Genomic DNA, 27,923 nt, shown 5'->3' with positions numbered 1-27,923 from the left:
TATTTGTAAAGGCAGTGGACACTATTGGTAATTGTTAAAGACTAGCCTTCACAGTTGGTGTATCTCAACATATGCATCAAATAACTAACGTGTGAAAATTTGAGCTCAATCGGTCATCAAAGTTGCGAGATAATAATGAAAGAAGACCCTTGTCACACGAAGTTGTGTGCGTTTATATGGTTGATTTCGAGACCTCAAGTTCTAAACCTGAGGTCTCGAAATCAAATTCATGGAAAATGACTTCTTTCTCGAAAACTATGGCACTTCAGAGGGAGCTGTTTATCACAATGTTTTATACCACTAACCTCTCCCCATTACTCATCACCAAGAAAGGTTTTATGCTAATAATTATTTTGAGCAATTACCAATAGTGTCCACTGCCTTTAAAGGTACATTCACGCTTTCTTGTAAAACTTTGTTCAAATGCGATTCTGAACACATAGTGTTGGTCTTAACACTTGAGCTTGATTTTTTTTTTTTTTTTTTTTTTTTTTTTGGGGGGGGGGGGGGTATCTATTCTGTGACAATTTCATCAAATAAAACAGTTTAAAGAAAACATTTTTTATTACACATCTAACAGCACAATTAGCGCGTATAACAGGATGAATTCGAAACGAGAAGAAAGGTTCAGTTTTAGGTTTGGAAGAAAAACCATGAACAGTGAAAAACCCACGTAACATGCAGGTAGGGACATAAAACCTAATCCGCATGCAAGTCTCCGGTCTGAGGTGGGATTCTAACCGGGATCCACAGAGCTGGCAGACAGGGAAAGAAACCACCTGATCCCCACGTTCGTCTCATGCATGATTGCAGTATACAGTAAAAAGACAATGGTGTTGTGTGACTGACGGAAACATATGAATGGTTTAATTTTGGTCTGAAATTTATAATCAGCCAAATGTCAGACTGAACTAATCAACATCACGGAAATTAATCACGTACTTTGTGTCTTTGGAAAAGCCCGTTAGCTCATTTAATAATGAAACATAACTAATAATATAGCGCATCAATATTTTCTTGACATTAATGCTGTTGTGACTTATTGTTAAATGCAAGTTGTGCAACAGCAGTTGATTTGGTACATTTGTATATATTATTTGCAACATGTAACAGCAGTTGGCTTTTGACATGTGCTTCAGTTTGTTTATGGGCGACGCCATCTTGTTTTGTGTGTTCACTGCTTGAGGGTGTTTCTTGATGCAACAGTTCTTTGCTCCTACTCTCGACTTGATAACTTTATTTAAGCTTCATTTAGGGTAATCAGGAAAACCCTTATTGACTGTCATTATAACTGTTAACCACCAGACTTAGCTTCGAGTACTGTGAGACGATGATTTTAAGCATTATTTATCTATCTGTGGAAGACTGTTCGTGTGGTTTGAGGTACTGCGTTGAATGGCCGTCGCCTGTGACTGACACTTGGACGAGTTGGTCTGGATGGTCATCTTTATCAGTGCTTTTGAGTAAGTAATCTAACAGCTTTTGAGTTTTATACTAGTGCCCTCGTCGTTGGGCCAATAACATTCCTTAATCCGTTCTTTGCTCCTTTGGGATTATACAGCCCGGATAGAAGTAGAAGTAGTAATAAAACAAAACGTTGTGGAAGCTGCTCTTAAAAACTGCAACAATGCATTTGTATGTCAATAATGCAATTCAAAAAAACAATTCATAGTTTTAATTGCATGAGACCCCTTTTCTCCCCATACAATTTTTTTAGATGGTAGCTGGCTCAGTGTTCTGTTGTCACGCTTCCCTCACAATCTCATTATTCTGATGTCAAATGTCACACCGTGTCATTCACTAAATAAGATGAAAGTGAACATTTTGCAAACAAACAAGGCGTCATTACATAAGTGTGCAGACATTTATCATAACACAATCTGCAAATGTCTTCATTATTGGTCCCAACCTTCCTCTTCCCTTCAATGTTCGCACCAAGCGATCGCCTAGAATCAACGTGTCTATTGAAATAAACCACCCATAAGAAGTGCGAATAATCTCCCGAGCAACGGCTGGGTGACTCCCTATTTCAAACATTGCCAACCCCCTTGTAGGGCGGTAAAGTCCCACTCTACACACACATTGCCCGGGTCGGCCCTACGCTTCGCCAAGGCGTCGAGTATCAAATTTAAATGCAAAATTATTCCCACTCTCATATTCTTTGGAGTGGCAAAGCAAATGTAAAGATTCTATTCGCTGCGCTGCAGACGTTTTGCTTATTTCTCGGGGGAATGTTTTCAGAAGATGCTGGTGATCGATTATTAAATTTCTCCTAAGACTGAACAGCTGTTATCAGCCAAGACCGGACAACCATTTTATTATTTGAGTTGTTTTTTTGAACACGTCTGCCTACAGGTATTTTCTTGCCGTTTGTCTGTTTGGTTTACCTGTCTTGCCTTTTGCAACTCTACCCATCTGTTCCTAGTACCGCTAAGTCATTAACAGATTGCCGATATACCTAATGTTTCTTGTTCCTTGGGTTACATCGAGGAACATTATATCTTAAGTGGTTGAATTTAAAGAATGTGATCTGTGTTTGAAGAGGGAAAAGTGCAAAAAACGTAGAAATATTTTGTAAAAGCTTCAGAAAAAACCTTAACTGTATAAAAAAAAGTTTAAAGCTTTAGAAAATGTAACAAGTAAGTACCTTGAAGAGTCATGTCAACGTAAAGGCAGCTAAATTGGTTGTAATTAATGGTCCAAAAGTGATGGGAAAATGGTAAAAACAGTCTGATCCCGCAATGATGTGAGATTGTGAAATAACGCTATCATTACGTAAGCAGGGAATATAACCCCTATATTAAACAAAGTAAACAAATGGGGAAGGAATGTAGTGAATGGTTCAGTTATGCAATAAATCAATAGGGCGTGACTGTTGGCGGGTTAACCTCGTGCAGCCTGCTGACGGTAGTCCGAATCCAGCCATCAACGATTGTGTCACTTTGTACTGCTTGGGCTCTGACAGACGGACCAGCCAACGACCAGACCGTAAAATGCATCAATGGTTTATGTACATTTAATAAAAGCAACACATTTCCTGTAAAAATAATAACGCCGCATACACTTTATAATGGTTGTTAAACTTGCATTGATGATAGAGAATATTAATTTTGGTTGTTACCCATACACCGATGTGTGTTAGCACTGTATACTCAGTACTTTCCCGAGTCCTGTGAAAAAATATCACAGGCATGTTACTTGGGTGGGATTCGCACCCAACACCCTTGCAATTCTAGAGCAGTGTCTTACCAACTAGACTTTACCGACGGTTGGCGGTAGCTGGAGGCAATTCGAATCCTGTGTTATGGCAGCGGGTACCGCAACGATATAAGAGATGTTCGAATCCCACCCGAGTAATATGCATGTGACATGTTTTGACATGACTCGCAAAAGTACTGAGTATACAGTGCTAATACACATCGGTGTATGGGTAAAAACTAAAACTAATACCGCATTAACTGTAATTAAATTTCTGATGAGTCACATTGGAAATATTTCGAGCACAGCAATCAAAACTTACTTGAAATAGTAGCTTCCGTTGGGATGCGATCCAAGGAATGGCACCGTGTACGTTATCATCCAGATATTACCCCCTTCACAGTCGAAATATGGCGCACTCCAATGGCCGTCATCGTACGTAACTAACATGTTATCGGCTAGCTCCGGCGGTCTCTGGTCTGTGTCATTATACCGATGTATGAAGGTTGCTGGAGAGAGTGAGAGAGATATTAACAAGAACAATCAATATTTATATTAATTAAGGGGTAAAATAAGCAACATTGGTTTTTAAAACAAGATTGAATTACCTTTGAGTTCCCTTTAACCTTTAGAATTAGATTTATTCAGTGCTTAAGTGCTCGCACCAATCTGATGTGTACTTTTTTGCGAAGGTTAATTATCAATCAATAGTGTGCACTTTTGTCAACTTGTAGTGATATGCAAAACAGGACCGATTTGGTTTAAGGCGCGGGTGTCTGAATTCACGTCTATGGCTTAAGAAGACCATAGCAACGATAGCTGGAGGCGCAGCCATCAGTGCTGGCTTTCTTTTTCTAATGATGAAGTATTTCCATGTAGTGGTCGTGGACTAGTGTAGTTTACCCTGTCGTCATACAATACAATGAACGATTTATTTCTTCTTTGTCATCTGTTTTATTTACCCTATCCTTGCTTGAGAACTGTAATGTTCGCAACCATCCTCTTTAGCTTACACAATGCACGCATTTGTTGGAGTATTATTAATATTTCATATTTGGTATGGTAATGAAATTTCGTCATCTTAACTATACCTTACACGCCTGAGGAAACCTTTAAGCAAAATGTCTTTCTATGCGAACCATGAGGCTACCCCCCATACTCCACGATAAGTGTTCAAATTTACATGCAGTGCGGTACCGATCCTAGCATGGTACCTGCAGCGAGTATTTGTCCCATCCCTAGGACAAAGCAAATAGTGAAAGTATCTTGGACATACGTGCCACGACCGCGGTCGACCGGGATGCAACCCCGGTCCCTAGCTGGTCAGGAGTCCGGTGCTCCGATCCGATTGGTCACAACATGTGTTTTGAATCTGAACTGTTAAACTGCACATACATCTAGACAGATTTATGCAACTATTATTTTTTAGTTTGTTGAAAAGCACAGTTGTTGCGTAGCGAAATCGCCTTCCTAAGAAAGTGAATGATATAACCCGATCTTTCGGAAAGTCGGTTATGAATGTTCACACACACAGATCCACTCGAATTGTTGGACATCGAAGTTGTCGGTGAATGACGGTGAATTTAAAAAAAAAAAAAACATCCCCAAACGAAGTGACCTCTTTGCGCTCGTTCCTGGCACGGGAGAAGAGGGTAGATGTCTCGGGCGGGACTGTTTAAACAGACTCGCTCACTTAACCAAGTTAACGTACTCTCGAGAGTCCAATTTTATAAAGCTTTAAAGATGCATACTTCTTGACAGTCCATAAACTGGGGCACTTGTGAAAAAGTTCGGCTGCCTCTCTTTCGAGTGCTCATTTATTTCTCCGGGAAATGTAACAATTCGATTACACACTCAGTGGATTGAGCGGGCAATTTAAGAACAAAATTATGTGAGATAAATTCGATAGGCTTATTTATGATTTCGATGATTGAATAAACGACGCGTAGCGCCGAGTGGCATTTCCATAGTACTCATTTTGTAGTGTTACGAAGTCCCTCAACGGAATAACTCTTAAGGGACACATATGCTAAACTCACTGGGTTCCATGTGTAAAGTTCATGAGGTGTCAATGTTTGTTTTAGTAGGTCTATTGCTGGGTCTCTGTAAGTTTGATGTCGCTCTCAGAACTCCGTAGTTTGACAATTCTCAAATACAAATAATGTGGTTACATCCATAGTTAAAAGTTACGCTCGTTACGGCATACGTAAACGTATTTTAGGTAACACGGATGATGATGCACACACTAAGAAACACTTCTGACTATTTTACATAATTTGTGGTGGGTTAAAGGCAGGGTATACTTTTAGTAATTGCCAAAGACGAGTCTTCCTACTTGGTGCATCCCAACATACATATAAAGTATTGCATATTCAACTGGTCATCGAAGTTGGTCATCGGAATTGCAAGTAAAAAATTAAATCACCCTTGTTGCTAATATACAGAATGTGTGTTTTCAGATGCATGATAAAGGCTTTATTTATGCCTGCCCCCTTTCTCGGATTCAAATGTTTTAAATTGTGAAATTATCCGCCTTTCTAAAACTGCATTACCTTTAAGAGTGTTTTTCTATAAATTAAAAAAGGCTTTATAATATCAGCATCTATTCAGAGCACTTTTTTACCAAGTAAAGTTTGGAGTAATTACCAAAGGTAGCCAACACCTTTAATGAAGTTTGGCTTCATTTAAATATACAACTTGAGATCGAATAGTGTGTCAATTATTGGTGGGACAGCTTTCAACACTTTATAGAGGGCTTTCGTAGACAAGATAAGATCCCATGTGTCACTATTTAAAAAGGAACTTGGCAAGTCATGCATAATTCATGATAGAGCCTGCAGTGTGTGTGTGTATATGGATGGTATGCAAGAACTGCGTGTAATGTCTCTGCGTGTGCTCTTTTGGAGACCAATGACAAAACAAAAGGGAAAACATATAGGGAAATTCTGAACACTGGGGTGCTTAACAAGGAAATTTGTACACGAAGTCATTGTTAAAGTGTTAAGTGCAGGGATACATTTTTGAGGATGTGTTTATGACCGGCTGTTCTTATAGATGAGTAAAACACCCCCCTGCACATTATATGAGTTATGAGCTTGAATTTGTAAAGGTGAAATTGCACTTGCTGAATCATTCTTACAATAAAAAAACAACTCTTCATCCCATTATCAAATGTGTCTTTTTTTGTCGACTTTCCTCTTTAAACCGTCCCAAAGAATCTATAACCACATTAATGCAGAAGTAACAAAACAAAAAACATCAAAGCTTGCCTTGAAAATCGAACACTTGGTCCATTATAAAACCGGATTATAACATTACATTGCATTAGGCCGCTCAACCAATTACCAGTTCTTCAATCCATGTACTTAGCCAAACACCAATACAATTTATGACCATTTGCTGATTCTATCTGCACGGGGTGATGGTATCACTTCCCCCTCAGGCAACAAATAATATATAGAGCTTTTTAAACTGAAAGTGGCTCTCGTGCCTATATCAGCTTCAAGTCTGTCCAAAACACATGTGAAAATATTTTCATAGTGGCAGATTTGCGCACAGTTTGATTGATACATTATAATTATGTACAGTGTTCATACGTACTCTGTATTGCATTCTAAAGTCAAGTAAACAAAAAGAGAGATGAACGAAATAAGAAGCAATGAAAGGCCGTTGATTGTTGCCAACTTACAGGTTGTAGAGCCGGCAGATACAAATCTGCATGATATATAAAGTAATATTTGTCTGTTTGCGAAACTGCAATGTAATAGTGCTGCTCTATTCAGGACCCAATTTTATAGAGCTGCTAAGCACAAAAATTTGCTTAGCATGAAAGTTCATCCTCGATAAAAACGGGATTACCAACGAAATTTCCATTTGTTTCATTTTGCTTGTTACTTGTATTCAGCTGTTGTTTGCTTATCCCAAAAAATCACGTGGAAAATTAGTTGGTAATCCTGTTTTTATCAAGGGAGAAATTTCATGCTAAGCATTTTTTTTTTGCTTAGCAGCGCTATGAAATTGGGCCCTGCTCCCAGTGAAAGTAAGAGTATTAGTTGTCAAAATTACAACTACTGACATGCCCCTACCCTCTCTGAATCAAGATAAGGCAAAGCCGAAACGGATATCCAGTTGCCAAAATATTTCCACTACAGAGAATCTTTTACTCTAAGGACTTGAGCAGAAGCTTATCACTGTGATTAATGAAACAAAAAATGCCGCCACTTGTACGCGTATACTATCTTTGAATCAAGATAAGGTGCGACATCGGTTATGACGACGGTGCTGCTGAATATTTAAACGAAAACTCTTAAAGACTTGTGCAACCATCATCCATAAAGTGTTGAGATATGGCGGACACAATGCTACAACACGGCACGGTTGACATGTGCGTAAAGCGCTCGCCTCTAGCTATCCTCACCAAGGTGACCCCGGTTCGATTCCCGGCCAGGGCCATATGTGAGTTGAGTTGTACGCTGGTTCTCTGCTGTGCCACGAGGGTATTCCAGGCCATCCAGTTTTCCTCCCTCGGGAGAAATCAAACACTTTCGATCTCTGGCTGTGTTCCGTGGTCATGGATGGCTTGATGTGGCTGGCTGCCAAAGGCCCCCTTGCATGCCTGCTTCTCAAACACGTTGTAGCCGCGTCCTTCGCAATTCAGCTCTTAGCTGCGGTAAGGATGATGTCCCCCCTACACTCATATCACGTCCGCCATACCTTAAAAAGGCCTGATGGACTTCTCTAGTACATCAGCGTATCTCTGGTCTTAGAGGAAAAATATACCTGCTTTGTTTGGTTGTTTAATCCGTTAAATGTAGATATAGACAGTTAAAACCTGTGACAGTTTTAATATCGCCGAAAATCTGGAGGAAACAAATCCATTAGAGGAACACACACTTTGGGAAATGTTACTGACGGTGACGCTTTTCAGATTCAAATTTTGAGCTTAACATTACTTCGAAGTAAAATTTCTCCCGAAATGCTTTATAGGCTGCCACTGAACACTTCTGTGTGCTTCTCGCCCAAAATTGAGACTGTTTCCCAGTCCATCAATGGCCACCGCAGGATGCACTTTCAAGTTTACGTACCCCTTACAGACCCTCACTATAGCACACTCTTTAACGATCAGAGACTGGGAATTGTTTTCAAAGGGTTTGCTCTCTCAATTTTGAGTGGAAAACATTAGTTGTTATATATTTCTTAAGTGTGAGGTCTATTTCTCAACAAGAAAATTCACATTACGTAGATTTTGAAGGATCAATTCGACTCAACATCCGACCATCGCAACTAACTTCATTGCATATTCATGTTTAGTTTTCCATCTTGGCTTTTAATTGGTCAAAAATCGCGATGAAAGGCTATGTTTTGTTTACGATTTTGACTCAAGAGAGCGCTCGTCAACAACTTCGCACATGCGCAAAACTAACTGTCAGCGAGTAAGCAGCGGTGATCCCCCTTGACAGCATTTCCCTGACAGCCGTCTGAATTCATCCTTTCAAACTTTGATATTTAACATTCAAAACATGCGCTTTGTATAACTCACAAATCCTATCAAAAATACACTTTTAAAAGTAACCCCTTAAAATAGATTGAATGTGGAAAAGCAATTACATCTAATCTCGCAATATGAAACCATCTACGTGTTGATCTGTCTGTTCTACAAATACACAGACCAAGCTTGTTGCATCATTAAATATATGTCAGTTTTGTAAAGCTTTAAAACTCGCAAAAACCGCTATTATAAGAAACATTATCCCTCACAGGCTGCCGATTTAATTGGATTGTGAAATACTGTGCGTCTCCTAACATCACATTCAGCTCAGGCCCCCAGGCGGTCTTCAATAATAATCATACTCTTATCACTTTCATACATATCTCATGTTCAAGGTCAATCACGTCGGCAAAGAAATCATCGTAGCGACATTTATATGATCGTCACTCATCAACTACAAGGAAATTAACTGCCACTAGTAAGCGACAGGCTATGCATCAGTCTGTGGTACATCACACTGTGCCCGTTTAAAGTTTACTTGCCGCATTGGGGACGATTTGAAGTCTAGACTATGCGTCAGTCTGTGGTAAATCACGCTGTGCCCGTTTAAAATTTACTTGCCGCATTGGGGACGATTTGAAGTCTGTAGTAAATCACGCTGTGCCCGTTTGAGGTTTACTTGCCGCATATGGGACAACTTGAAGTCTGTGGTAAATTACGCTGTGCCCACTTGAAGTTTACTCGCCGCATTTGGCGACAACTTAACTTCTGTGGCAAATCACGCTGTGCCCATTTCAAGTTTACTTGCCGCATTGGGGCCGATTTGAAGTCTGTGGTTAACCACGCTGTGCCCATTTATGGTTTACTCGTCACATAGGGGACAATGTTTAGTCAAGACGTATTCGCTATATTGGGTTACTCTCTATAAGAATTGAGGTTGTGGGTTCGAATCCCAGCCGAGTAATTATGCGTGTGATTTTTTTTTTCAACTCGGTAAAGTACTGAGCATACAGTGCTAACAATTCCTTATCCCCAATGCAAATTAACATCTATTAAATTAAGATAATGTTCAACATCAACAATGTTGTTGAATCTCCTGCTAAAGGTTTGATTAGTGAGAATACTATAGTCTTTGTGAAGTATGACTTTATGCAAGTTTCGCGCGAATTCTACCTTTGGGTCATGTTAATGTTTGTTTCGCTTCCTTCAAGGGTCATAGACACTCGTGCAATGTGACTTGAAAGCATCGTTCTTAAGCCCGGTTTATACTTCCTGCGAATGCGAGTTCGAAACGAATTTCACGTGAATTTGGCGTCACAACCCTCCTTTCGCAGCAATATTTGCAAGTGAGTTGAGCAGAGTTGAACTGCTGCGAATTATTCGATTCAAATTTGTGGCGTCATCATTCGTATCGCATTCGCATTCGCAGGAAGTATGAACCGGGCTTTACATTTATCAGCTCAGTTCCCGTCTGCACGATCTTCAATATATTAGACAATCAACACGTATGCATGTCTATCCAAACTATTTAATATCATATCAGCTTTCAAAGGTTATCTAATTTTTCGCAGATCAAGTTTCATTTAAGTCCGGTTTATCATGTACATTCAATGATTGATAGTTTTATTTGCCGTGACTAAACGTGAGCTAAGAACATTTTGTTTTTCAAAGTAATGAAAAACAATTGATTTAGTGACATTTGATGTTCTAAAATGACTATGTTGTAAGAAAAAAACTTGCTTAAGTGTAATGGAATACTAAGATTATCTTACTGTCTGAAACACTGCCATGGAGTATAATGCAATAACCAAGACAAGCGTGTTCAAGCCTTGAGCATTTACAGATTGTAAAAAGATAACTATGTTGTTACTGAGTGTCTAGACGAGTCGGGTAGCTTTTTTTAAAGTTCAAGCAGACGAAAATATATTGTTCTCCGTGCTATTAAAATCTTGCACCGAATACCATTCCAGATAATGTTAAAACAAATTGGAATTTGTTACAGTTTCTGGTAAAATGTTTAAACAGTTTTTATTATCTTCTGTTTGTCGCTTTTAGAAAATATTGCTTGGCAATTTTGTCTGCTTATCAGAAATGACGGGATACCAGTCACAAATTGTACATATGACATGATATTTTGGCTGGTAACCCTGTTCTGGTAAACGTATAATGTTTTGGCTGCCTTATTGGCTGTGCTTAAAGGAACACGTTGCCTTGGATCGGACGAGTTGGTCTATAACAAAGCGTTTTTAACCGTTTGTTATAAAATGCATATGGTTGGAAAGATGTTTTAAAAGTAGAATACAATGATCCACACAAGTTTGCCTCGAAATTGCGTGGTTTTCCTTGTACTGTGCGAACTAACACGGTCGGCCATTTATGGGAGTCAACGATTTGACTCCCATAAATGGCCGACTGTGTTAGTCGACGAGGTAAAAGGAAAACCATACAATTTCGAGGCATGTTTGTGTGGATCATTGTATTCTACTTTTACAGCATCTTTCTACCTATACACATATTATAACAAATGCTTTTCAAAGACCAACTCGACCGATCCAAGGCAACGTGTTCCTTTAAGCAGCTCTATGAAATTGGACCCAGCTTTGTTACGTGACATAAGAGCAGATGAAGGCAACGGGCGCGGCCTATAGCAATCTGGCTGTGCTAGTGAAGCCCTTCAACACACCACGCATTCCTCTTTAGCACCACACCATACGCCTATTTTAATATTTATGCATGAGGTACGTCACACTGCTAACTCAAAACGAGACGTTGGGCGCAGCCACTGCAAATGATGGGGAATGTGCGCCCATAGCCTCATTCTGGGTAAGAATTATGACGTCATGTATAAGTATTAGGAGAGGCGTATAGTTCCGATTCGGTCAGTCGTGCGCACGAGCCCTTTTTGTTTAGTGAGGTCATGTATCACCAACCCTGTGCCTAAAGTGTTGCCCGGCTACATTCGAGCTGCATTCCGGCTAAATTCAGGTGCCGCTTAGTCGTGATTTTCCCAAATTCGCTTTTCTCAACTTTTGTTTGCTTCCCGTCCACGAGGCCTGCCGGACGTCCACGGAATCCTTCCCCTCTTGCCTGGCCTCAGAGTATGTATACACAGAGACCAACCCCCAAACTAACCAAATTATTCCCGTTCTATTGAATTCCCAACAGACCAGATCAATGGGGAGAGGGTCGCACTTGCTCAACGCTAACCTGATTACTGGTCGTCTTAAACAGTTGCAACCTCGTCCAAATTACTCCAGTGTATCGAACTCGCATCGTTGTCAACGATCCACCTCTATACATAATTTTATACAAGGGGATTTCTTGTTCCAATTTGCGACTTGGAGATCTATATTGTTTGGCTGTTTTTCTTGGTTTGCTCTTCGTAATTATATTTTCGGGATTCAATAAAGCCAGGAGATATACGATTATGTGTGACGTTTGATAAACTGATTTTTGATTAAGTATTAATGCACGTGGTACCGGACCGATATTTTAATACCATAGATTATTAAAGCAACGTCCTCGCTATTAATTGAAAGGCATTTGAAATATATAACTGTTGTACAAGTAAACCTAGACTTGTTCAATTGATTTATTCTAAAATTTAAGTAACATACATCAAAATTCACTAAACGTCTTGTAAAATGGCACATGAATGAAGCCGGGGACCTAGAGACCTAAATTCAGCCCGGACTAACACCAAATGTATATCTTTGAACTAAACGTCACCCGAATATTGGCCCAAAATGTAGCCCGGACCTCGATGAGCCCGTATTGTAAAACCCTAATCATAGCCCCAATATGTTCCAGCATAAGTTCCTTGTATTCACGTAGACGCGATATTAAACATAAATGTACCTTGGACTTGAACTTATCTACATCACTTTACCAAAAAGTAGTCATGGCCTTCACATAGCCGAAAAATTTTACTTTAATGTAGCTTGGACCTAGAATTCTCCCCCAAAAAATTGTACACGAAGCATGGACATCAACCTAGTCCCTACATACCTAGACGTGGCCCCCGATATTGTACCTGAATGTATAGCCAAGACTTAAACGTGGCCCCCAAAAAAGTATATTAATGTAGCCTGGGCCTCAACGCATCACCAATCATGTACCTCCAATTAATGTAGCCCGGTCATTAATGTAGCCCATAACCTTGAACCTAAAGGGTAGCCTTCAACTCAACGAACCCCAACAATGTACGAAGTGCGGGCCGGATTCCAAAATATTGCGTCCTGCATTTTGGGAACAGGGTTAGGGTTACATCTGAGTATGGTTCGGCATCAGTCAGTTGGTATCACAGATGTCTTCACTCATCGTGTATCAAGTTTTATTATACAAAAAAATCTCCCATAAAAAAATGGATGTTATCTCCTATCTCCCAGAAATCGAAACAGCGCTGTCCCTGAGTGAGTATGTCTACTGGGGAAAAAAATAGTATCAAAGAAATCTGGCGACTAAAGTTACAAATTGCCTGTAGTGTTTGCCCAGCAAAACATTGTAACACCCCCCAGGAAACTAGAACGAGTATCATTTTTAGTTACCTCCGCTTTTACACTCGATGAAGTTAGAGCCCGGTGTTACATTTCACTTCAGTAACAACAGTTACAGTCTGCACATGGTCTGGGGTTTGTATATTTATTTTGTAGGCGAATAACATTTCCACAAATATTTATGCATAACATGTTCCAAGTTTCGCTATAAACTTAATTAATTTTGGGATGTGAATACTTATATAAAATATAACAGGAATATGACTTGATATTTTGGGAGTCTTTCCAATAAATACGAGGGGAAAAATAGGTCAGGTTTGTTGATATTTCAATCGTGGATGCAGTTTTCCCGCTGAATAAATAGTGAATTTTGTGAGTAAATATTGCCAATATGGTTGTTATTATGGCGAAGTTTGCTTGGAAGTAAACTTCTAAACTAAATGCTAAACTTCAAACGTACGACTTGATGGAACCGCCAAAAGTGTCTTCCAAGTGTCTTGTCTTAATTTGTTAATCGACGAAACTTTAAGGAACACGTTGCCTTGGATCGGTCTAGTTGGTGTTTGAAAAGCGCTTGTAACCGTTTCTTAGAAAATGCACATGGTTAGAAATGTTGTAAAAGTAGAACACAGTTTTTTACACAAATATGCCTCGAAATTGCTTGGTTTTCTTTTTACCTCGTCGCCTAACACGGTCAGCTATTTATCGGAGTCAAATATTTGTCTCGACCCATAAATCTCCGATCGTGTACGTTCGCGAAGTAAAAGGAAAACCGTGCAATTTTGACTGATACTTGTGTGGATCATTATATTCTACTTTTAAAACATCATCCTAACCATATGCATTTCATAACAAACAGTTTCAAGCGCTTGTTATAGACCAACTCGTCCGATCCATAGCAACGTGTTCCTTTAAGTCAGACGGCGACCTACTGGATACGGCAAACGTATACCAACTCACTTTAAACAAGGCTTTCGATGCACTCTCGGTAAGAAGTTACACAAATAAGATATATAGGAGATTGAAATAACTCAGGGGAACTGAAGGTAGGAATTGATATCCCTCGTAAAACAGTCTACATTGAACTAACGACGGGAAAAACACGTGCATTGAGAGACATAAAGTGTTTTCAGAATGGAGAAGACATTTAAAATTTAAACAATGAATAGTTATTCCGATTTGAAAACTAACTAAGGGTTAACAAGACATAATCACAGTTGTTTAACTTCAATACTCAAGTCAAGACAAAGTTTCCCATTAAAAGCCAATGGGTAAGTAGACAAAACTCATGAGAAATTACGCAAAACCTGAGACTCACGCAGGGTAAACGAGACAACGGTTGACATTCAAGACTGAAGTCAGACAGAAGTTTCGTATTAAAAGCCGAAGGGGGAAACGGACGAAACATTTTGTAAATCAACATGTGCTTTGTCACAATCCGTTATAATAATTGCAATTATAAATCCCCAACGCCTACGTTAAAAGTATCTCACATTTCAGAAAATGTAAAGGACAATACGTGTATGCTAGTTCATTCTCACTAGTCAGCTTTTTCCCTCTGGTAACTTTTAATCAACTTGATTAACTGGAGCGATACACTGAGGTAGTTTGCAAAATAGTTATTTTGTGTTTAGATGTTGTCCCCGGATAAATATATTCTACTGTCCAAATCGGACCGCTGTACTCTCCTGTCAGAGCGTCCCGACAACGATAAAGGCAGTGGACACTATTGGTTACTCTAAATATTTCTTAGCATTAAACCTTATTTGGTAACGAGTAATGGGTAGAGGTTGGTAGTATAAAACATTGTGAGAAACGGCTCCCTTTCTGAAGTGTAATGTTTTCGAGAAAGAAGTAATTTTCCACGAATTTGATTTCGAGACCTTCGATTTAGAATTTGATGTCTCGAAATCAAGCATCTGAACGCACACACTTTCGTGTGACATGGGTGTTTTTTCTTTCATTATCTCGCAAGTTCGATGACCGATTGAGCTCAAATCTTCACAGGTGTGTTATTATATGCATATGTTGAGATACACCAACTGTGAAGGCTAGTCTTTGACAATTACCATTAGTGTCCACTGCCTTTACGAACTGATCTTTCGCCAATATACATTTTAAGGGTACCATATCTAAACAGCAAATGCGATGCCTCGTTTGTTTTTTGTGATATTTTCACAAGTTTAGTCTAGCATTGATGGTAAGGTTTACACAGGATAAAAGTTTTAAAACAGTCAAGAAAGATAAACACCACAAAATCGTGGATTTGGACAAAAAGTTACAACTTTTTTTATGGCGAAACATCTCTTCAAATCAGTGTTAGTCTGTATAGTGACAGTCTAATGATGATATCTGTTTTAAAAAAACGCATTTGTGGTGTTGGTAATGGTGTTGGTGGTGGTGTGGTGGTGGTGTGGGGATGATTTGTATCTTAAAACACACGGTTAGTTCCGCAGAATCACTGCGCATGCGCGTGTGTGCCAATGGGAGGGGGCGTCTGACGAGACGGCTCAACTATCAAGCATGCTTTCTACTCCTCTTTGCTCGACTTGAAATCTATCCAAATCGATCAAGGAGAATTGGCACACAAAAAAAACAAATAGAAAACACAAGACCCCTCCCCCTGTCCTCTACCCTCGCGAGACAGGTCTGCCTCGTGACCGTAAAATACTCAGGTTTGTCAGCGGGGCAGGGAAAGGAGATGCCCCGGTGTTTGTTCAGCGAGCGGTCGATATGGGGTAATCACTGCTTTACTCCGGCAATGTTTTCGTAGTAGAAATGTATCGCGGCCGTCAATGAGGGGGGATAGGCAATCTATCTGCAGGAAATATCACAACTAGTTCGGCGAAACTGCTCAATCCATAGCATAGATATATTTTGACAGTGCCGACTTGAGCTGTTACTAGCGGACAATCATCCGATCAAGGGTCTATGATACGAGAGGGGAAAGATCGTTTGCGGCATATTAGCCCGCCGACTCGAACTGTAAAATCAGGTGTTCAGAGGGGGGTTATTTTGGCGCCAAAGTGCACTTGCAAGCTGTCAGATCATCTGCTTTCTAATCCCACTGAAGTTGGACTGTTTTCTTTTTTTATTATACTTTCAAAAAGTATTGACTTAGAAAACTCGTCAGACATCGACCGGGACATTTTGGTAAAGTTTCTCCAACTATTACAAAACAGTTGGACCAAGTATTATGATGCATGCTTTGATGTGTGATTATTCATTAGACGCTGATGTAAAATTCAAATATTCAGAGCTGAACAGAGAGTTAATAATAATATTGTCTCTATTATAGCCGAAAGGTTTGCAGGCACAGAGTGATTATTATTTCCAGCCCCAGTACTGTGTTTTCATGAATAATGGTTCTAAGTTGGTGTGTTCTACAAAAACCAACATGGCGTCGAAAGGCCGGTTGATAGTCGATCGCGCGATGGTCTTGCGATGGAAATCTTGCGCGCGATCCTAAAAACTGTGTCTTTTTATGATTGCGAGTCAAGATTTCTAACGCGCGACCATCGCGCGACCGACTATAAACCGGCTTTGAGATGTTAGTTGTATCAACGCTCATCTTTAACATCGTCGATGCAGCCAATGGCCGTGGCCGTAGCCGTAGCTGTTTAATTTGGACACACCTGTCTCTTTCCTTTCCTATGTAATTTAGTTTGTTTACTGTGAAATTGAGTCCCTGGTAAATTGTAAAAATTTGTTTTAATTTGTAAAAAAAATACAAATTAGAGGCTTCCGAATAAAACAAATCCCAAGTGTTTATGTTAGCCGATGTTTTCTCCAGTTAATTACATATTAGTGACCCAACGGCCCATCTGCTATCTTGGGAGGGGAAACCTACGTTTGAAGACACTAAACACTATCGTTAATTGTACAAAATTAGTCTTCTCACTTGGTACATCTCAATAAATGCATAAAATAAGAAACATGTGAAAATTTGAGCTCAATCGGTTATCGAAGTTGCGAGATAACAATGAAAGATAAAACACCCTTGTCACACGAAGTCGTATGCTTTCAGATGCTTGATTTCGAGACCTCCAAATCTTATTCTGAGGCCTCGAAATCAAATTCGTGGAAAAAATTTCCTTTCTCGAAAACTACGTTACTTCTGAGGGAGCCGTTTATATAAATATCAACAGATCACCATAACTCGTAACCAAGTAAGGTTTTTATGCTAATAACTATTAGTGTCCACTGCTTTTAAGAACAAAATAGGAAAATATTATTAGAGCCCAGTTTACCCGAAATGCTCCAAGTTTGTACTAGGAAACGATAAACATACGGAATATAATACTAGAAACGCCTATTCTCTAAATGCTGTAATATTTTATCCGATACTATTTCAGACCGAAATTATAGTTATGACGTTACAAAAAGTGGGTTTGGAAATATAAAATTCAGAAATTAACTAAAATTTTAAATTTGCACCATGCACATATATTATTTGAAGGGCAGGCAAAGTGGTATTTTTACACCGTGTTGTGAGATAATTATAGAGACGAGTGATTCCCCACCCTTCATTTGCCAACGGAATCTATTTGGAAAGTTTTCCCCCCATTTTCACATGGACTATTTGAAGATGAGTGCATCACAAAACTCAATACGCCCGAGGCATAGATGCCTTCACACGGAATCTATTTGGAAAGTTTCCTCCACTTTCACATGGACTATTTGAAGATGAGTGCATCACAACACTTAATGTGCCCGAGGCATAGATGTCTGGCGTGTGGTGATAGGGGTTCAATCTTTACCTGAAACTGTGATCAAAGGTATCAACTTGAATATTAAGATTAATTGAATTTAATTGAGTTGAATTGAGTCCCACATAACAATGCTGTTCACCAAAATGGCGTCCTTTCACACCACGCCTTCTCTCTTAAAGGAACACGTTGCCTTGGATCGGACGAGTTGGTCAAAACAAAAGCGTTTGTAACCGTTTTTTATATAATGCATATGGTTGGAAAGATGTTTTAAAAGTAGAATACAATGATCCACACAAGTTTGCCTCGAAATTGCGTGGTTTTCCTTCTACTGTGCGAACTAACACGGTCGGCCATTTATGGGAGTCAAAATTTTGACCCCCATAAATGGCCGACGTGTTAGTCGACAAGGTAAAGGGAAAACCACGCAATTTCGAGGCATGTTTGTGTGGATCATTATATTCTACTTTTACAACATCTTTCCAGCCATATGCATTTTATAAAAAACGGTTACAAACGCTTTCCAAAGACCAACTCGACCGATCCAAGGCAATGTGTTCCTTTAAAGTTGAACATAAAATGCTCAGCTTTTTAAGGCGGTGCATTGTACGCACGAAAACTATACTTAGATAAATTAATCAATCCATTGTTGAATACACGGCAAACTTCAATTTGCGTGGGTCTGAATATTGTAACAAGATGAAAGGGAAAGTTTTTCACCACTAGATTGAACCCTATAGAATCTGAATTTCTCTCAATTATAAAATGTGTAGACGATCATGACACAGCCACGTTTGGAGGTGTACTTGTTTGTGTGCAAACCCTTTTTATTATAACTTGACATTTAGGACAGACAAAACAAACCAAGAAAAACGAGCATCCTCCGGATATTTCTGAATTCTAAATCCCGAAGAAGGAGAAGGAAGAAAGAAAATAACACAGTGGCGGCCAGCATTGGGATCGAAACAAAAATAATGAAAAAAGGGTCACCTAATCCCAAAGTGATTGATTTTTGTCAATTACGTTTCTTGCTAGATGTATGCGTTTAAATTAAAACAGTCGAAAGAAAAGCAATGCATTACACATGGATTCCAAGAGAAACGCTTCTTTTTCTTTGGTTGCGAGTAGAGTGGGAGAAGGGCTAGACAGACATAGTTAGAGAGAGAGAGTGGTACTGGGAAAAAATCAATACTTTTAATATGCTTTTCATCCTTGGAGACTAAAATGTAGCCACAGAGTTTCGGCGGCCATTTCTCCGGGCTTATGTTGTCTTTACCACCATCATTAGGGAATTCTCCATGCACAAAATGACCGCACTGTGCTCTGGTTTTACTCAGAGCAAAAGGAGCAGTGACCTCAGTGTACATTATTGCTTCATATGTGTATGCAAACACGCACTCTGTGCATCAATACCCATTAGCTTCAACCGACGCATCGGATACGAGTGGTGTCTCAAGATGAGTGAATGGCGATATTGGAGAGAAATGATTCTATATGCAGGCAAGCAGTCATTTTGGAAATCACCAAGGCACTCTGTGCGGCCCCTAAATGTAGCCCGAGCCCTTAATGTCGCCTGACGTTAGGGGCCGCACAGCACTCAGACACATGAACGCCGGTGGTTGTTTGTTACAAACATATTTCAGTATTTTAATTTTCGTTTCATGGCATCCAGTGTAGCTAAGGGGAGGGGACACCTCTCCGATTAATGTCATTGCCCCCTGGTTGAAACCTTGACTTTGGAGATTAAATATAAACGGGGTCAAATATTACATGTTATAATCTTTAATGTGATAAATTCATTGTTTTAGTTTCTATTTTTCCATTTACACGCTGGTAATCTATTTATTTTTACACTCGTGTCCATCTTATCAAAAAGAGCAAATAGCATAACAAAGAGCGATGAAAGGGGGCCTGTTTAAAGATAATTTAAAAATAAACTAGAGTTTTAATTGGGCAGAAGTGTCCCCAGATAAAAATGGTACACACCATGTGCCCCCTTACTCAGTTTCGGCACTACGGAAAACCAACAGAAAAGTTTTATATGTTTCTGAAGACAGCTATACAATGATTCAGAAACAAAACCTATTTACAACAAATTATGGGTGCGTTTGATTAGCTTCCCTGGGTCGATCCCGGTCTGCCCCAGTACGTTCGACAAGTTTTGACGTCATTCCAGGGGCTCACCCGCGTAAGTGCCCTGCTTGTGGAACGGGACACTTTGGGGCTGGCCCCAGGTGCATGACGTCACCACGAGAGTGGTGAGTGATCGTTCGATTAGCTCTTGTCAGGGGCTTACCTGAGTGAGCAACGCGAGGTCGACCCTGGGAAGGTAATCGAACGAACCCTGTAAGCCCAGTAAAAGAAAAAACTACACGAACAACAGCGACACAGGCAAAGAGAACAATGTGCTTAAAATGTACGATTTGCTTCAAAGGAAGGCGTTTTGCGGAGGCGGTTGTGCAATTATAGGACTACTCCATTCCGATCCTTGCTCTCATCTGATCGTAACAATAATAACAAGAGGCATCATCTCGACTTTTATCCTCTGAAATTTCTGGAGCACAGCGGATTAGTTGGTTCTCAGGAAAATAAAACTGACAGTTAAAACCGCTCCGGGCTGACTTATCTGATCTAAAATAAACACAAATTCACTCCGAGAGAAAAAAAACACCAAGTATGTTGAAGATCGTATGTATACGCACGCACTGACATCGATCCGTAGGTAAGCCGCTAGTTCTCGACAATACATAACTTGAGTTATGAATTTCTACGCGGTCTCAACATGTCTGATAAGTGCAGCCATGCATAGTGCCCCGCCGTAACTTGGGACCACATCTATGGTACCGACGTGAATTGACCGTGCACCCGCGACGGCTTGGCGGTGCCTTGAAAAAGACGGGGACACAAACGGCTATGTATTTTTATGAATATCTTTTTATTTTGTCCTCCTTCGTGTTCATAAAAACCAGCTGATGTGGGAAGATTGTGTCAAATAGGTGAACTGGCGTATGAAATGTATTCGTTGAGTATATTGAAGTAGCCACTTTAGAAAATTGCAGCAATCTTGAACTATGCACAATGAGATTGCATGTGCAATGTTTAACAACTCAAAACCTTGCTACGCCACCAGAAGTGCCTATTAAGCAGAACTATTAATACAACTTGTCCCTGTAGCGTCAGCAGCAACTTCAGTGATTTGTATAGCCTCATGTCTTCATTCAATGATTGTAAGAAAGATATTGAATGATATTGAATAGGTGACCAGATTCGTACACATTTTAAAAGACACTGGACACTGTTGGTAATTGTCAAAGACCAGTCTTCTCATTTGGTGTATCTCAACAAATGCATAAAATAACAAACCTGTGAGAATTTGAGCTCAACCGTCGAAGATGCGAGATAACTATGAAAAACAAAACACCCTTGGACTGGCCAAACACAGACACACGTTTGGTGAGTGATGATCAAGCATTCTCAAATGTTCATCCCTGTGGAGACATCTTTTTTTTATTCTTTTGTCCCTGTACTTAAGATTTTCCCATAAACTTTGTACACAAAATTCCTTGTAAGACACCCCGGACTTTAGAATTTCCCTATGGAGTCCCTTTATTTTTCCCCTTTCTGTTTTGTCCTCTGTCTTTAGAGGGTACCGGTTGACGGCCCAGTAAATCGAAGACTCAACGTTTGTTGACCAGGTAAATAAATTGAGGTATTGCACTGGCCAAACACACGTCTACTGACTACCTGTTAGTTGAGCAGGTAAATGGAAGACTCTACTAGCACACACACACACGTTTGTTGACCAAAGTTTCATAAAGCCTGTAAGCAAAAACATTTGCTTAGCATGATATTTCTTCCTTGACAAAAACAGGATTACCATACAAATTTCCACATGATTTTCATGATAAGCAAACAACAGCAAGTAACAAGCAGTATGCAACAAATGCAAATTTGGTTGGTTATCCTGTTTTTATCAAGCAATATATCTTATGCTAAGCAAATTCTTGTGCTTACAGGCTTTATGAAATTGGGCCCAGGTAAATTGAGGCACTCTCTTCTTCTCCTATTGTTTGGATTTCAGTGAAGTACTTATTGGATGACTACATTCAATTAAGCCAGTCATTGTCATGAACTAAATCAAGACAAAGGATCATCTGTTATCATTTCATTTCGGTCACTTAACCTAAATCTATTTTAACTTCATGACGCTATAAGTATTACTTGATTATTTGAATTTCATTACAACGTAGAAAATTTCTTTTTTTTTGTAGGTAATAAAATAACAGTACCCCCAATTCAAACTGAATTGCATTATAATGAGATAAAAACAGGAAGTTTCTTAAAGGAACACGTTGCCTTAGATCGGTCGAGTTGGTATATAAAAAGCGTTTGTAACCGTTTTTTATAAACTGCATATGGGTAAAAAGATGTTGTAAAAGTAGAATACAATGATCCAAATGAACAAATTATGGCAAAAAAAAGTTAAAGGTATACCGGTGTGGTGGTTTCAGTCTTCCGCCGTGTTCAGTTTTCCGGGTGACGACTTCAGCACGTTGTTCGAACGGTTTAAGCTTTCCGGGGTGTTCAGTTTTCCGGGTGACGTGTCAGACAAAAATACCGCCGCGAGACACCTGGCGAGTACTGTAGTTCTCTCAGCAATGACCCCAAATTGTTTATATTACGATTCTTTTCTGTTTAGTCACATATCCTCTTGCCCCATCTTTACATGTATTCATGGGTACAACTTTAAGCAGGTCACACTCTGCTTGTATAAAACAACAACGCATACGATCCACGCGTTTGCCGCTAGTTGTACTCGACTCGCGGACGCCGCCATGACAGCTACCGGGGGTAACGGATGACTCAATACGGCACTAAAAATGGACTACTTTCGCTGCTGTGCGCAGGCATCGCATGACGTAATGTTACCGTATTTGGTCATTTGGAAAACTGAACACGGCGGAAAGTTGAAACCGCCAAACCGGCTTACTTTGCTCACTCGAATCGAATTTACAAAATTAGTTAACCTTCAAAAATCTGAGCTGAATGGCATTGAATGTGAAGCCTTTAACTTCGCACGAAGAGGCATGTAAAAATGCAAGTTTATAGCAAACCCCTTTTTTCGGAGGGCCAGGAACATAACAAATTTGCGACCTCAGCGTTGAAACATATATTAACAAAGTCACCCATGTTAGAAAAACATAATAAATACTATATGTTAACTCCGATCAAATTACTGCAGACGCCATTGAAATTCATCCTTTAGCACAATTGAAATCAACCTGTAGAAGTGTATAAGGCTGTCTGGATTGGTTGAAAGCTCAAATTAAGTTTAACACGTAATTGGTGATGTTCGAGACAAGATTGAGGTCTAAAGTTTGAGGGGGTTTACACGGATTGCGCGGAGTCAATTTCATCATTGCATTGATTTGATCGAATGATGTATTTATTCATTGAACTCGATCCATCTTGTCCCTGTGGTGTTTCAAGTGCAAATTTCTTCTGCTTCTTCTTTTACTTTCTAATAATGAATGACTTTCTGCGAATTTATTTGAAACGAAGGCTGAGAATGGATCATAGGTAGCCCCTATAATCAATTGCAGTCGTCCCATGTCAATGTGACTTTGGACATAATCTATGAAGTGCAAGAGCTCGTGGGCTTTGCATTTTCAGAACGCAAAGCCTGGTTGCACTGGGTACTGTAACAGTGTCTGCGTTTTTGTATATGCCTGTCGTCATATCACCACTTGCACACGGTTTGAGCTGATATTTTACAAACACACCGGCGGCAATAAGTCCAGATCGGATGGCAAGCATAGTGCATTCATGAATCTAAACTAAGCTTCCACTTTGCTCTTTGAATAATGTCATGCATTTGGGTACACGCTGCAACTTTAGCCCGCTGGCGGGAGGGGAAATCATAGTGCTAAATAAAATCTCATACTTGTTAAGGTAAATAATGACGAAAACGATCCAGTAAAAGAGCTTGAGGCTGGGTATGGCTGCGGGGCTGTCCACGGTACCCCGCTCCGGTGATGAACTCCAAATCCATCCTCCCCTCGCGTGTTTAGGTATATTCATGAGGTAAGGCAACGCTAACACTGCAAAGGAAACTGTATAGGACTTGGAGTGCCTCTCTTGGTACTACGAGCACGGATGTCCCAGCTAAAAACTCACAGACACTGTGGAGCGAGGCGTTTCCTGTCGCGAGCCGCCGTGTACGCACACTATCTACACGCTTAAAATACACTCGGCAAGCAGGATTGAGTTCAACTCTACAGGTCGCATCATCACTCTGTGTATAGGACTTTACTCTTCTTGATTATTGCAGTATAAAAACATAAGGTCAAGAAACACTATGTTGCCCATTCTGTCTGTCTGTGGAAATGTACACCACTCTCAGACACCATCGCGGTCACATGCCCTGTGTCCGTACACAGTTTAGAGTATAAAATGTGAACCATAATCAAGGAACCTGCTCCGAGTATAAAATACTACTAATAATAAATTCTTAAACAGCGCATTTCACAATAACCGTATCAATGCGCTTTGCATTAGTGCCCTGGTCATAGGGCCAATAACATCCCTTGTTCATGTTTCTCAACTCCCTTGGGAGTATACAGCCCAGAGCTGCCTATAAGGCGCGTTTGGATACCCATTTACCCCTGAGTAATGTCATGGTTAGGTTGGGAAAGATATTGTCACAACGATAAAGGGCTTCTTCGCATGCTGTCTGCGACCTAATCAAGCGACTTCGGCTACGGCTAAGGTCAATGGCTGCAACCATTACATGATGTTACCGCAAACCTTCCATATCGTATTTCCACCATGCAAAGTTTCAAATCCTACTTACCTTTTAATAAGTTGAAATGTACATCTACAGTAATTGCATCCCCAAACAATGTGCAAAATACCTTGTAAAACTGAATTGTCAGCTTGTATAGTTCAAGGTTGCATTTGCAGTGTCCCAAATGAGATGGGCTTGTCATTGTGCGCGCAATCATGTGACATGCCTGACCTTCACTATGTGTAAAGCATGCACAATTAGATATGTGCAAAAGTGTGTATCGTGCCTTTTAGAATCACAAATAACGGACAGATGTTGTAATTTTTGTTTTATTATTGGAAAGGTTTAACCCTTACAAAAACACACTTTAACTGCACATTTCCAAAGACAGTTTTTCACTGCAAAGTGGTTTGTGTCAATTAAGCACATTTTGAATTGCGAACATCTCATAACATTTTAAAGACGTTTTAATATGTAAATCCCTTCACCGTTGAAAATGGTGCTGATTTAAGGCGTGAACTGATCGAGCCTGCAAAATACAATTACAGCCAAAATGGCAATCCGACCGCCGCGCTGGATTTGCGATAAGATTTAAAATGGTAACTCATTAAACGACGGGTACTTTTAATAATTAATTTACGGTATAAGGAAACGCAGCCTTGTTATTTTATGATGTTCATGTATCGCAAAGTTGGATACCAGACGCCTATAATAATATGTCAATGGTACAAGGTTGTTTAAGGTTTCTTGATAACATCAGGCGTCACGGTTGTCTGTCACCCACAAGCGTTGTGCATTCATTAATTGTAGACAAACCAAAGCTCGTAAAAAAAAGTGGTTAAAGTGTCAATGAGTGATTTAATCTCTTTGTGAGCTTTGGTAGCTTACCGACGTTTCGGTCGTGTTCTCAGTGTCTTCATGGGATGTTGTGAAACTCTAGTTTGGATACCAAGGGGTTTCTTGTCGTCAGGTTTCTTAGAGGAAAGTTTTACGTTCGGTAATTACTCTTTAAAGACAATAGACACTATTGGTAATTGTCAAAGACCAGTCTTCTCACTTGATGTATCTCAACATTTGCATACAATAACAAACATGTGAACATTTTAGCTCAATTGGTCGTTGAAGTTGCGAGATAACTAAAAATGAAAAAAAAAACATCCTTGTCACACTAAGTGGTGTTCTTTTAAAGGCTTGATTTCGAGACCTTAAATTCTCGTCTCGGTAAAACTATCAAGAAACAGGCCTCGTTTGGATTAAACCACTAGTTGAAAACCTCTTCACCAGACATTGTTTCCCTTATTAAAAACGTAAGCCAAAGTTGAGTCTGGATTTATCGGGTACGTACAAGATAAGTTTAGGTTTATCGTTAACGTATAAATGATAAGTTTGAAGTTTGGATTTATCGTGTACATACACGATAAGCTATAATGTACGTACACGATAAGTTTGGATTTATCGTGTACGTTCACGATAAGTCATCGTGTACGTACATGATAAAAGAGATTTTGTTTTTATTCATGAGTATCTGGCGGCAATACGCCTCCGTACTTTCCAGCTTGTGTGCGTTTGATATATCGGCACAACTACAACCCTCTGCAAAAGTGCAACCCCCTTTCCGAAACATTTTTAGTTGGACACTAAAAGGCACGCTATGCAGTTCGACATTTAGTAGCATTGTTGTATTGACAGTGAGTTAGGAAATCTCTCTTGATTTCTCCGCACGTAGGCCTACTCACTCGTTTTAAAGGGTTTGGGGGTCCTGCTTGTACGACACAAAACACAATGTCCACAGATTTACTTTAAATTTACAACGTTTGAAGATAAGGATAGTAGAAAGCTTCCCTTCGAATATTACTTGCTGGAGTGCTCTAGTTTTTGTGAAGTGAGTAAACCAACGGCACAAAAATAGTTTCCGTCTCGCAGAGAAAATGTTTTAGTTGTTGCTGTTGTTGTTGCTGTTGTTGTTGTTATTGTTGCTGCTGCTGCTGCGGCTGCTGCTGCTGTTTTTTATTGTTTGCTGTTGTTGTTGCTGTTTTTGTTGTTGTTGTTGTTGTTGCTGTTTTTGTTGGTGTTGTTATTGTTGTTGTTCTCGTTTTAGTTCATTTGGTTTGGTTTGTTTTTAACCGCCCAAACCTCTATAATACAGGAGACCCGTGCAACATTGATGGAATAAAACTAGTCACGTTTTCCAACAGACAGCACAAGTAAACGGTTCACGTTTCGTCCGGTATTTTGTTCACGTTCATTATAATGCTCTGATATTGATTTGAGTGGAGACTCCACACTGACAGTCGGGGAAGACTGGCATATTGCAGCAGGTTATAAGTTCAGACGAATATTGCATATCATGTCTACTGGTGGTATCAAGTTCATAACTACGCTTTGCGATTCAAAACACATACACAGCTAGGCCTATTTTATATCTATTTTATATCTTCAAAAGGTATAAAAGGTATAATGTTTCAAATCAAGGTTTGGCACAGAATGAATTCATACGCACATATCTTTTGAGAGTTTCCCTCTGTATTGTAATTCTAACACACGAATTGGTTCCTAGGTTTCCAGCATTAGCTCAAAAACCTAACCGATTGTGTACACACAGCCTTCAGTATTGAGCGGATATAATAATTCGGCCAGTTGGATCAAAGATCATATGCCACAAAGTACATCAAAGTGGTAGGCGTACAAGCGTGTGTAATGTTCATTAGTTCCAGTAAGTCTATTCTCTTTTTTTTTAGGTATGCAGTAGGAAACTATATACATCCTAACACAATGCCTAAGGCGGCAACAACCTCTTATTCTACCACTGCATAAAAAGCTTCCGATGTATGTAGAGCATGAAACAACAAGCTCCGATTATTATTTATACATATTCGGGACAACTGCAAGGATTATTTACTCCGCAAGAACAAACCCTACCTGGCAAGTAGATACACACATGGTGTTCCGCAAGCCAAGTATACATTGATACCTCATCATGCAATGCCTCAAATCCTATATGCATGAAGATTCAATGAAATTCATTCAAGCACAAAATCCACCTTTGCGTTCTAACGCTTCTTCGTGATATCTGTTTTGAATGTCGGTTTGCCTGTTTGGTCCGCATGTCGTCTCCTCTAACCCACTGCGCCACCTTGGGCGGTGTTTGGGCTTTTGCGGTCCGGTAGTTGAGGCCGAATAACTCCCGTGTTGTATCTAGTCAATGTGACATGCACTCCAACAAGTCTGAATTAGGCGATTTGTAA

General features: G+C 39.8%; 1 protein-coding gene across 1 annotated transcript in view; it reads right to left on the bottom strand.

Moving 5' to 3' along the window:
* Positions 1-27,923, bottom strand: part of LOC139934825 (probable G-protein coupled receptor CG31760) — a 167,886-nt gene that overhangs the window by 87,176 nt on the left and 52,787 nt on the right. Inside the window, exon 3 of the mRNA XM_071929228.1 lies at positions 3,521-3,707. Coding sequence (XP_071785329.1) covers positions 3,521-3,707 — 187 coding nt within the window. The remainder of the gene's footprint in view (positions 1-3,520; positions 3,708-27,923) is intronic.

This window comes from Asterias amurensis, chromosome 3 (genome assembly GCF_032118995.1).
Source record: "Asterias amurensis chromosome 3, ASM3211899v1".
Taxonomy (NCBI): Eukaryota; Metazoa; Echinodermata; class Asteroidea; order Forcipulatida; family Asteriidae; genus Asterias; species Asterias amurensis.
This window is presented reverse-complemented; position numbering and strand designations above follow the sequence as displayed.